At 47.2% G+C, this 12,024-nt stretch overlaps 1 protein-coding gene across 3 annotated transcripts in view; it reads right to left on the bottom strand.

Moving 5' to 3' along the window:
• The window catches only part of LOC143286689 (uncharacterized), a 56,684-nt gene that overhangs the window by 18,052 nt on the left and 26,608 nt on the right, over positions 1-12,024 (bottom strand). For all 3 annotated transcript variants that reach the window (XM_076594354.1, XM_076594353.1, XM_076594355.1), the window contains exons 9-15: positions 10,411-10,665; positions 9,928-10,066; positions 8,436-8,556; positions 7,036-7,152; positions 3,035-3,168; positions 1,098-1,333; positions 1-79 (exon numbers count right to left, since the gene is read on the bottom strand). In XM_076594354.1, the coding sequence (XP_076450469.1) occupies positions 1-79; positions 1,098-1,333; positions 3,035-3,168; positions 7,036-7,152; positions 8,436-8,556; positions 9,928-10,066; positions 10,411-10,665 (1,081 nt within the window). The remainder of the gene's footprint in view (positions 80-1,097; positions 1,334-3,034; positions 3,169-7,035; positions 7,153-8,435; positions 8,557-9,927; positions 10,067-10,410; positions 10,666-12,024) is intronic.

The raw sequence follows: 12,024 nt of genomic DNA, 5'->3' as shown, positions 1-12,024 counted from the left end.
AGTTGAGGCACAGGTTCCCTGACAGAGCCCTTCTTCATGGCTTTCTTGTTCCCACCTCCAAAACACCCTGTGCTCTCTCCTGTGGAAACAGTAAAGGCAAAGAAACATTTCAACTCTCACTCAAACCACTGCACAGGGTCAGTTGAACACTACAGCTGGCTAGCCCCTAGCTGTGTGGCTTTCATGCCTCACTCTCATGGTGACCCCTGTTCCCATTTCCCCTCCACTTCCATCTGGTGGTGAGTTCCTTCCAGTCTTTGCTGTCAGCAGATTCACAGGAGACAATAGTTAGAGCGACATGGTAAAGGTCTCCACTCCTGGGGAGATACTAGCTCAGCCTGGCTCTTATGATTCAGCCATTACAGCCATCAGTAAGGGGCTTACTATGTGGTGTACAGTGTATGTTGCATCAGAACAGGCGATACCATCATCTCCAAAGTGACTATAGATCAGTGCAGGGTCTCCTCCGGTGTGTGGCTTCCCTGCAACCTAACATCACTAGTTCTCTGTGGACTGCTGATGCTGAGACTATGGCAGACAAACCTGGGTGTGGCTGTGTGTGGGGAAGTGGGAATGAACGGCATGGACGTAAGACCTGAAATGGCATGCACTGTAGGCCAACCGGAATATTTCCACCAAGTCACTGAATGAGGCCACACACACTGATCAATAAGACAGATAACACATAAGGAAAGAGACTAATCATGACACAGAAAACAGTCCAGTGGGAATACACTGGACACAATACACAATACACTGAACACCCCCCAACCCCTCCCCACCCCTCACAGAAACGTTCATGGCCTAAAGGTCAGCATTCTTTTATCATTGTATTTCTGTCACAACAGCTTGTGAGTGAAATTCAGGCGACTCTCCCCTTAGAAAGCACATCATCATATTGCAGAATCACTTTTTTTTTTTTGCCTGCAAGTGTGTGTGTTTGTGCTGAAATATCAAAGTGGACTTTTTCTGTAGAATTTTGCCAGACAATATCTTCGTTGCCATGTTTTTTTGTTTTCTTTTTACATGCACAAAGTGAATGCAACACAATATGGAATCTGGGTTTGATCATCACCTCATGGCTCTGTGTTGCCCACCTTTGTTGGGAGTGTTGGTGGCGTTGCGTGGGGCGGCCCTCTTCTTGTAGAAGTCAGGGTCCTCCATCTCCTGGATGCGGTACGACAGGTTGCGCAGCGTGCACACCACATTCTCCACGGGCTTGCAGTTGATGATCTCGTCGTGCGCTATCTTCAGCGTGTTGGTCAGCGCGTCCACCAGACCACGGCACTCACGGAGCTTCTTCCGTGCTTCGTATCCCGCTGAACTGATGTTCCTGTGAGTACATGTAGATGTCTGTGAGTATAGCTGATATGTAGAAGTTCATAATATGCCTCTTGATGTGCAGAAGTTTATAATTCTGTGTAAGATTCAGTTACAAGGAAAGGAGAAGAGGAAGAGGGAAGGGGACACAGGAGAAGAGGGAAGGGGACACTGGAGAAGAGGAAGAGGGAAGGGGACACAGGAGAAGAAGGGGACACAGGAGAAGAGGAAGATGAAAGGAGGAAGAGGGAAGGGGACACAGGAGAAGAGGAAGAGGACACTGGAGAAGAGGAAGAGGGAAAGGGACAGGAGAAGAGGAAGAGGGAAGGGGACACAGGAGAAGAGGAAGAGGGAATGTGACACAGGAGAAGAGGAAGAGTGAAGGGACAGGAGAAGAGGAAGAGGGAAGGGGACACAGGAGAAGAGGGTAGGGGACACAGGAGAAGAGGAAGAGTGAAGGGGACACAGGAGAAGAGGAAGAGGGAAGGGGACACAGGAGAAGAGGAAGAGGACACAGGAGAAGAGGAAGAGGGAAGGGGACACAGGAGAAGAGGAAAAGGGAAGGAGGAAGAGGGAAGGGGACACAGGAGAAGAGGAAGAGGGAAGGGGACACAGGAGAAGAGGAAGAGCGAAGGGGACACAGGAGAAGAGGGAAGGGGACACAGGAGAAGAGTGAAGGGGACACAGGAGAAGAGGAAGAGCGAAGGGGACACAGGAGAAGAGTGAAGGGGACACAGGAGAAGAGGGAAGGGGACACAGGAGAAGAGTGAAGGGGACACAGGAGAAGAGGAAGAGCGAAGGGGACACAGGAGAAGAGTGAAGGGGACACAGGAGAAGAGGGAAGGGGACACAGGAGAAGAGGAAGAGTGAAGGGGACACAGGAGAAGAGGAACAGGGAAGGGGACACAGGAGAAGAGGAAGAGTGAAGGGGACACAGGAGAAGAGGAAGAGGGAAGGGAACACAGGAGAAGAGGAAGAGTGAAGGGGACACAGGAGAAGAGTGAAGGGGACACAGGAGAAGAGGAAGAGTGAAGAGGACACAGGAGAAGAGGAAGAGGGAAGGGAACACAGGAGAAGAGGAAGAGTGAAGGGGACACAGGAGAAGAGTGAAGGGGACACAGGAGAAGAGTGAAGGGGACACAGGAGAAGAGTGAAGGGGACACAGGAGAAGAGGAAGAGCGAAGGGGACACAGGAGAAGAGTGAAGGGGACACAGGAGAAGAGGGAAGGGGACACAGGAGAAGAGGAAGAGTGAAGGGGACACAGGAGAAGAGGAAGAGGGAAGGGAACACAGGAGAAGAGGAAGAGTGAAGGGGACACAGGAGAAGAGTGAAGGGGACACAGGAGAAGAGGAAGAGTGAAGGGGACACAAGAGGAAGAGGGAAGGGAACACAGGAGAAGAGGAAGAGTGAAGGGGACACAGGAGAAGAGGGAAGGGGACACAGGAGAAGAGGGAAGGGCACACAGGAGAAGAGGAAGAGTGAAGGGGACACAGGAGAAGAGGAACAGGGAAGGGAACACAGGAGAAGAGGAAGAGTGAAGGGGACACAGGAGAAGAGGGAAGGGGACACAGGAGAAGAGGGAAGGGGACACTGGAGAAGAGGAAGGGGACACAGGAGAAGAGTGAAGGGGACACAGGAGAAGAGGAAGAGTGAAGGGGACACAGGAGAAGAGGAAGAGGGAAGGGAACACAGGAGAAAGGAGTGAGAAGTGACCTGAGGATGCCGGTGGTGTTGCGGAAGACGGTGGTCCATGGTTGAGGGTTGGCCGTGCCCCAGCCTGCGTACTTCAGCACCACCTGGTTCACCAGCACTGTCAGCCCATCCTCCAGGATTGATCGCTTCAGGTCCTGTCACACACACCACAGTATTCACCTCAACACACAGTGTTCACCCTTTCACACAGTGTCCACCTCAACACAGTGTCCACCTCAATACAGTGTTCATACCATCACACAGTGTTCATATCAACACTGTCCACCCACCTCAACACACACTGTTAATACCAACTCACAGTGTCCACCTCAACACACAGTGTTCATATCAACACTGTCCACCCACCTCAACACACAGTGTTCATACCATCACACAGTGTCCACCTCAACACAGTGTTCATACCAACACACAGTGTTCACATCAACAGTGTTCATACCATCACACAGTGTTCATATCAACACTGTCCACCCACCTCAACACACAGTGTTCATACCATCACACAGTGTCCACCTCAACACAGTGTTCATACCATCACACAGTGTCCACCTCAACACACAGTGTTCATACCAACACACAGTGTTCATATCAACACTGTCCACCCACCTCAACACACAGTGTTCATACCATCACACAGTGTCCACCTCAACACACAGTGTTCATACCAACACACAGTGTTCATATCAACACTGTCCACCCACCTCAACACACAGTGTTCATACCATCACACAGTGTCCACCTCAACACACAGTGTTCATACCAACACACAGTGTTCATATCAACACTGTCCACCCACCTCAATACACAGTGTTCATACCATCACACAGTGTCCACCTCAACACAGTGTTCATACCAACACAAAGTGTTCATATCAACACTGTCCACCCACCTCAACACACAGTGTTCATACCATCACACAGTGTCCACCTCAACACAGTGTTCATACCATCACACAGTGTCCACCTCAACACACAGTGTTCATACCAACACACAGTGTTCATATCAACACTGTCCACCCACCTCAACACACAGTGTTCATACCATCACACAGTGTCCACCTCAACACAGTGTTCATACCATCACACAGTGTCCACCTCAACACAGTGTTCATACCATCACACAGTGTCCACCTCAACACAGTGTTCATACCAACACACAGTGTCCACCTCAACACAGTGTTCATACCATCACACAGTGTCCACCTCAACACAGTGTTCATACCATCACACAGTGTCCACCTCAACACAGTGTTCATACCATCACACAGTGTTCATATCAACACAGTGTTCATACCATCACACAGTGTCCACCTCAACACAGTGTTCATACCAACACACAGTGTCCACCTCAACACAGTGTTCATACCAACACACAGTGTCCACCTCAACACAGTGTTCATACCAACACACAGTGTCCACCTCAACACAGTGTTCATACCAACACACAGTGTCCACCTCAACACAGTGTTCATACCATCACACAGTGTCCACCTCAACACAGTGTTCATACCAACACACAGTGTTCACATCAACACTGTCCATCTCAACACACAGTGTTCACATCAACAGTGTCCACCTCAACACACAGTGTTCACATCAACAGTGTCCACCTCAACACAGTGTTCACATCAACAGTGTCCACCTCAACACACAGTGTTCACATCAACAGTGTCCACCTCAACACACAGTGTTCACATCAACAGTGTCCACCTCAACACACAGTGTTCACATCAACATTGTCCACCTCAACACACAGTGTTCACATCAACAGTGTCCACCTCAACACACAGTGTCCACCTTAACACAGAGTTCATACCATCACACAGTGTCCACCTCAACACAGTGTTCACATCGACAGTGTTCACTTCAACACACAGTGTCCACCTCAACAGTGTCCACCTCAACACACAGTGTTCACATCGACAGTGTTCACCTCAACACACAGTGTCCACCTCAACAGTGTCCACCTCAACACACAGTGTCCACCTCAACAGTGTCCACCTCAACACACAGTGTCCACCTCAACACAGTGTTCACATCGACAGTGTTCACCTCAACACACAGTGTTCACATCAACAGTGTCCACCTCAACACACAGTGTTCACATCAACAGTGTCCACCTCAACACACAATGTCCACCTCAAAGTGTTCACATCAACACAATGTCCACCTCAACACACAGTGTCCACCTCAACAGTGTTCACATAAACACACAGTGACCACCTCATCACACATTGTTCACATCAACAGTGTCCACCTCTAACACACAGTGTCCACCTCTAACACACAGTGTCCACCTCAACACACAGTGTCCACCTCAACACACAGTGTCCACCTTTAACACACAGTGTCCACCTCAACACACAATGTCCACCTCAACACACAGTGTCCACCTCAACACACAGTGTCCACCTCTAACACACAGTGTCCACCTCTAACACACAGTGTCCACCTCAACACACAGTGTCCACCTCTAACACACAGTGTCCACCTCTAACACACAGTGTCCACCTCTAACACACAGTGTCCACCTCAACACACAGTGTCCACCTCTAACACACAGTGTCCACCTCTAACACACAGTGTCCACCTCTAACACACAATGTCCACCTCAACACACAGTGTCCACCTCAACACACAGTGTCCACCTCTAACACACAGTGTCCACCTCTAACACACAATGTCCACCTCAACACACAGTGTCCACCTCTAACACACAGTGTCCACCTCTAACACACAGTGTCCACCTCTAACACACAGTGTCCACCTCAACACACAGTGTCCACCTCTAACACACAGTGTCCACCTCAAGACACAGTGTCCACCTCTAACACACAGTGTCCACCTCAACACACAGTGTCCACCTCAAGACACAGTGTCCACCTCAACACACAGTGTCCACCTCAACACACAGTGTCCACCTCTAACACACAGTGTCCACCTCAACACACAGTGTCCACCTCTAACACACACTGTTCACATCAACACACAGTGTCCACCTCTAACACACAGTGTCCACCTCAACACACAGTGTCCACCTCTAACACACAATGTCCACCTCAACACACAGTGTCCACCTCTAACACACAATGTCCACCTCAACACACAGTGTCCACCTCTAACACACACTGTTCACATCAACACACAGTGTCCACCTCTAACACACAGTGTCCACCTCTAACACACAGTGTCCACCTCTAACACACAGTGTCCACCTCTAACACACACTGTTCACATCAACACACAGTGTCCACCTCAACACACAGTGTCCACCTCTAACACACACTGTTCACATCAACACACAGTGTCCACCTCAACACACAGTGTCCACCTCTAACACACAATGTCCACCTCAACACACAGTGTCCACCTCTAACACACAGTGTCCACCTCAACACACAGTGTCCACCTCTAACACACAGTGTCCACCTCTAACACACAGTGTCCACCTCAACACACAGTGTCCACCTCTAACACACAATGTCCACCTCAACACACAATGTCCACCTCTAACACACAGTGTCCACCTCTAACACACAGTGTCCACCTCAACACACAATGTCCACCTCAAACACACAATGTCCACCTCAACACACAATGTCCACCTCAACACACAGTGTCCACCTCAACACACAGAAGACTGAAGACTATGCATCAGGCAAGTTCTGTTGTCCTTATAACAAAGCTCTGGTGTGAGGCTTCCTGGCAACCTGAACATTGATGGTTCCCTGTGGACTGCTGATACTGGAACTGTTATAGATGAACATGGGTGTGGCTGTGTGTGGGGGAGTGGGAATGAACAGAATGGGAGTTAATGCCACCGTAAACAGTGTAGATGACCAGCAAACCAGCCAAACAAGAGCTTAAAAACACCAGAGCTTATGACTGATAGACTTGGCCTTTCATGCTGTGCCTGTAACAAATCAGTGTGCGGAGTTTCAGGCAGGAAGGGTGCCGGATGCAGTGTGACAGTGACTGACAGATCAGGGGACACCAAGGACTGACCTCACAGGAGGACAGGTTCCACAGAATGCCAGTCACAGAGTCCATCACATCCTCCTGGTCAGTCTTCCTCAGCAGCCGGATCAGTTCTGGGATGCCTCCCTCGTTCTTGATCGCTTTCTGTACACACAAACACACACACACACTCATCTTACGATCACTTTCTGTACACACACACATATATTTATCTTATATACATGATAGAGCAATGACTGAACCATCAGGTTTCCAGACCAGATCTCTTTCTTTTCCTCAGACCACTCTTCCAACAGCTAAAGGTATTTCAATCACTGTCATAATTTCTTATGTTTTGGACAATGAGTGCATCAAAGCGAAGAGAAATATAAACAATGAACAATTACTGTTACTCTTTATGAGATCAAGGCACATAATAAAAGCTATGTCTACTAACCACCAGCTAGCACAGAGGTAAATAATGGGAACAGATACACCCCAAAAGGGAAGTCTCAGAGTTATCTCTGTACCCCTATTTTCCTGTACGTCAGCTGATGGGAGCAGGCATGGTTTGAATGATGTGCCTTGGTCTTACTTCTGCTTCTTTCACAAGCTGCTGTGGCAAAGTCATCAGCATCAAAGACTGGAAAAAAAAAGGAATATTTGGCCAAAAAAAAGAAGAAAAAAAAGACAGAAAGAAAGAAAGAGGTAGAGAGAAAGAAAGGAGAAGATAAAGACCTTGTTCTCATCGTTGGCCTTGCCAAAGGACAGGTTCTGCAGAGCCCCACAGGAAAGAAAGAAAGAAAGAAAGAAAGAAAGAGAGAAAGAAAGGAGAAGATGAAAGACCTTGTTCTCATCGTTGGCCTTGCCAAAGGACAGGTTCTGCAGAGCCCCACAGGAAAGACAGAAAGAAAGAGAGAAAGAAAGGAGAAGATAAAGACCTTGTTCTCATCGTTGGCCTTGCCAAAGGACAGGTTCTGCAGAGCCCCACAGGAAAGACAGAAAGAAAGAGAGAAAGAAAGGAGAAGATAAAGACCTTGTTCTCATCGCTGGCCTTGCCAAAGGACAGGTTCTGCATAGCCCCACAGGAAAGACAGAAGAAAGACAGAAAGAAAGAAAGAAAGAAAGAGAACAAGAGAGAAAGAAAGGAGAAGATAAAGACCTAGTTCTCATCGTTGGCCTTGCCAAAGGACAGGTTCTGCAGAGCCCCACAGGAAAGACAGAAAGAAAGAGAGAAAGAAAGGAGAAGATAAAGACCTTGTTCTCATCATTGGCCTTGCCAAAGGGCAGGTTCTGCAGAGCCCCACAGGAAAGACAGAAAGAAAGAGAGAAAGAAAGGAGAAGATGAAAGACCTTGTTCTCATCGTTGGCCTTGCCAAAGGACAGGTTCTGCAGAGCCCCACAGGAAAGACAGAAAGAAAGAGAGAAAGAAAGGAGAAGATAAAGACCTTGTTCTCATCGTTGGCCTTGCCAAAGGACAGGTTCTGCAGAGCCCCACAGGCGTTCTTGTGCACCTCCGTCAGTTCATGGCTCAGCATCTGTACCAGGGGGCCGATGCCATCCAGACCTCTGTGTACAACATCAAATAATTCATCAAAAACGATTACATGATTATCACACAGCTGATTCCTCACCTGCTCTCTGCAACCATTACTTGAAACACCTATGTGCCAGCTTTACCTTTCTCTTCTATATGACTGTTTTTTGAAACATTTACGTCAGTTAATACTCAATAAAATTCCTCTGTCCACAGCCTTAAACTGTTCACACGCTTAGGTGATTTGCTAAAAGAGGTCTCTACTGAAAACTACATTCCAGAACATTTCAAGGAAAGTTGAAAAAAATTTTGATGGTGTAACACAAAGTGAGCAACAATAACACATGTACCTGGTTACTGTAAACCAAACCTGGTTACCTCTGTTGATCCTGCTCATTATCAGTTGGTCAGTCAGTGAGCTGTCTGTACTTTACCATCTACTCCATTGTGACTACCTTTACCTCAAAAAGCTACGTGTTTTTTCAATCTGAAGCTGTAATGTGAAGTGACCATAAGCAATGTCCACAAAAGGTCCAAATGAAACAAATCCATCCTTGTGCAGAGTGAGCCCAGACTGACAGATGGAGACAAAGCACTGGCATCTGAGTCACATCAAGTTGTGATGATCTTACAGGTGACGTAACACTTGCTTCTTACTTTGCTGCTGGTAACATTTCTTTCAGGTCCTGTGACAGCTATGTGCTTGCTGTCAACAGCTGAAGTGCTGCTGGTAACATTTCTTTCAGGTCCTGTGACAGCTATGTGCATGCTGTCAACAGCTGAAGTGCTGCTGGTAACATTTCTTACAGTTCTGTGACAGCTATGTGCATGCTGTCAACAGCTGAAGTGCTGCTGGTAACATTTCTTACAGGTTCTGTGACAGCTATGTGCTTGCTGTCAACAGCTGAAGTGCTGCTGGTAACATTTCTTACAGTTCTGTGACAGCTATGTGCATGCTGTCAACAGCTGAAGCATTCTTTCTTTTGTGTGAGTATCAAGCCTGCCTTTGTCCAACATTCAAATCTCTCGAAGTCTTCCTTAGCCTTTAAAGGAAACAAAAAACAATTGATCTTTTCCTATCAGTGATAAATACATTTGTAGACCGCTCAATTTTCTAGGGTTTTCAAGGACATTAGCCCTAAAATTAACAATTCTTAAATTTCAATCAGATCCAAGGTTCTTGAAAAAAAAAAGTTCATAAGGAATCTTTTTTTCTTTTTTAAAAAGGTAACAAATTCAAAATAAAACGTTAAAATCATACTGATAAAAATGTCTTCAGCCTGCCTAAGATGCTTTTTGTGACAAAAGACACTGGAGGAAATGGCACAGTAAAACAACAAAGTATTGATGGTGTAAGTGGGTTTCCAAAACCTGTGTGTGCGGTGTGTGGAGGGAGAACTGACCGTGTCTTTGCCTTGATGCCGTCGTCATTGTAGGAGATGTGTTGCAGGTAGGCGGCAGCGTTGGCCTTCACACTGTCGTCAGGATAGCTCAGGTAGTCAATCACCTCCTGCAGGTCTGGGGGCCGGATGTAGCCACCAACTGTCCACACACACACAAAGACACATACATGCACAGTTTGTTCAAAAGGACACACACTCACAGACATAGACAGACACACACACACGTACATGAACAGTTTGTTTTAACCCCTTTAGTGCCCCAGAATGAAAATTTCTGTCTTCTTCCTTCGTGAAAAAGGTGCCCCAGACAGCTCTGCATCACTGTACAAATTTTCTTAGAATCATTAAATTTATGTGATATTGTCATAGTTGGAGAGTATGCTAATTTTCCTTTCTGAAAAATACTGCTTAACATATGTTTGGTTTTTTTTGTAGCTTGCAGGCTAAGAATTATTTTTAATCTATGACTTCAGCACAGGTAACCTGGAGGCCTGCCGTCCATGGAGGGAGTGCGCCTGTCGTCATGGTGATAGCCGTCCCCAGGCGGGGCCGCCACGTTCATGGCCTCCATGCGTCGCATCAGCTCCTGGTCCTCGGGGTAGTAGGGCTGCTCCAGGTCCCCCTGGTAGGGCCGCGAGTCTGTGTAGTCATCGTAGGACGGGGCGGTGGCAGGGGGGTAGCTGCCCCCATCCCCGGTGCTGTAGGGCTGGGAGTCGTAGCCATCAGGGGGGCGGGTGTCTGTGGAACACACACACAGCAAAGTCTGTCACTGTCTGTCTCCTGACCTGGTGGCAAAGTCTGTCATCGTCTGTCTCCTGACCTAGTGGCAGAGTCTGTCATCGTCTGTCTCCTGACCTGGTGGCAAAGTCTGTCATCGTCTGTCTCCTGACCTAGTGGCAAAGTCTGTCATCGTCTGTCTCCTGACCTAGTGGCAGAGTCTGTCATCGTCTGTCTCCTGACCTGGTGGCAAAGTCTGTCATCGTCCGTCTCCTGACCTAGTGGCAAAGTCTGTCATCGTCTGTCTCCTGACCTGGGACACTGCTCTGGAGGCAGTGGAAACATGCTCTTTGCAGACATTTACATGATCCTTTATACACCCATCTATTCCACTTCTTTCTGCTATTTCTTGTGTTGGTCCTCAACTTCAGCTTAGTGTCAGCACCCATAGCCTGCATAGGTAGGCAGCAGGATGTGGGAAGGAGAGCCCCAGGAAGATCAGGACTCTTCAGTCTCTATTCCTGCTGACTGACAGACATCCAAATAATCTCAGCACTTAATAAATGTTTGTCAGTGAATCTATAATCATAAATATTCCTAAGTCTTGTCATAAACAGTGTCTAAACCCTCTGTCACAGAAACAGGATTAAATTTTTTTTTCTATTAATTTCAACTCAAAACAATTATTTCAATCCAAAGAGGATTTAAAAAATTTGCTCCGAAGTTGTTTATAACAAATGAAATGTAAAGTCAGATCATAAAAACCACCTTCGAACAGGATTTTAGTTTCAATTTAAGACACAGATCACTACATTCTGCAGTCCATAAAATACTGTGAGTAATACAGACAACACAGTGACTAACTACCCTGAATCAGTAGAGGATATATATATATAAACAGGCCAACTGAACTAAGGCAGTGAAACAACAAAGCAAGCAAGTACAGCCAACAGGAACCAAGCCAAGCAACACGTCAGAACACATAAAGGCAGACTGAATGGGCCACACAGTGACCACACGGGGCCCCCCGATGCTAGACACACACTTGAGGTTCAACTGTCTGTGACCACCATCCACTGCAGACAGAAGGCAAGGATCACAGTGCCCTTCCACTCCTTCATAGTATGACACACTTGTGTTGTTTATTCTCAAAATGAACAGCAGCAAATAAAAGTGAAGCGGATAAATGCTATGACTACAGAAAACACCAGAAACGTGAACAGTGTCAAGGAAACCATCACTGTACTGAATGAATCAAGTGCTATGACTACAGAAAACACCAGAAACGTGAACAGTGTCAATGAAACCATCACCATACTGAATGAATCAAGTGCTATGACTACAGAAAACACCAGAAACGTGAACAGTGTCTAGGAAACC

Source organism: Babylonia areolata, chromosome 10, assembly GCF_041734735.1.
Source record: "Babylonia areolata isolate BAREFJ2019XMU chromosome 10, ASM4173473v1, whole genome shotgun sequence".
Lineage (NCBI taxonomy): Eukaryota > Metazoa > Mollusca > Gastropoda > Neogastropoda > Buccinidae > Babylonia > Babylonia areolata.
This window is presented reverse-complemented; position numbering and strand designations above follow the sequence as displayed.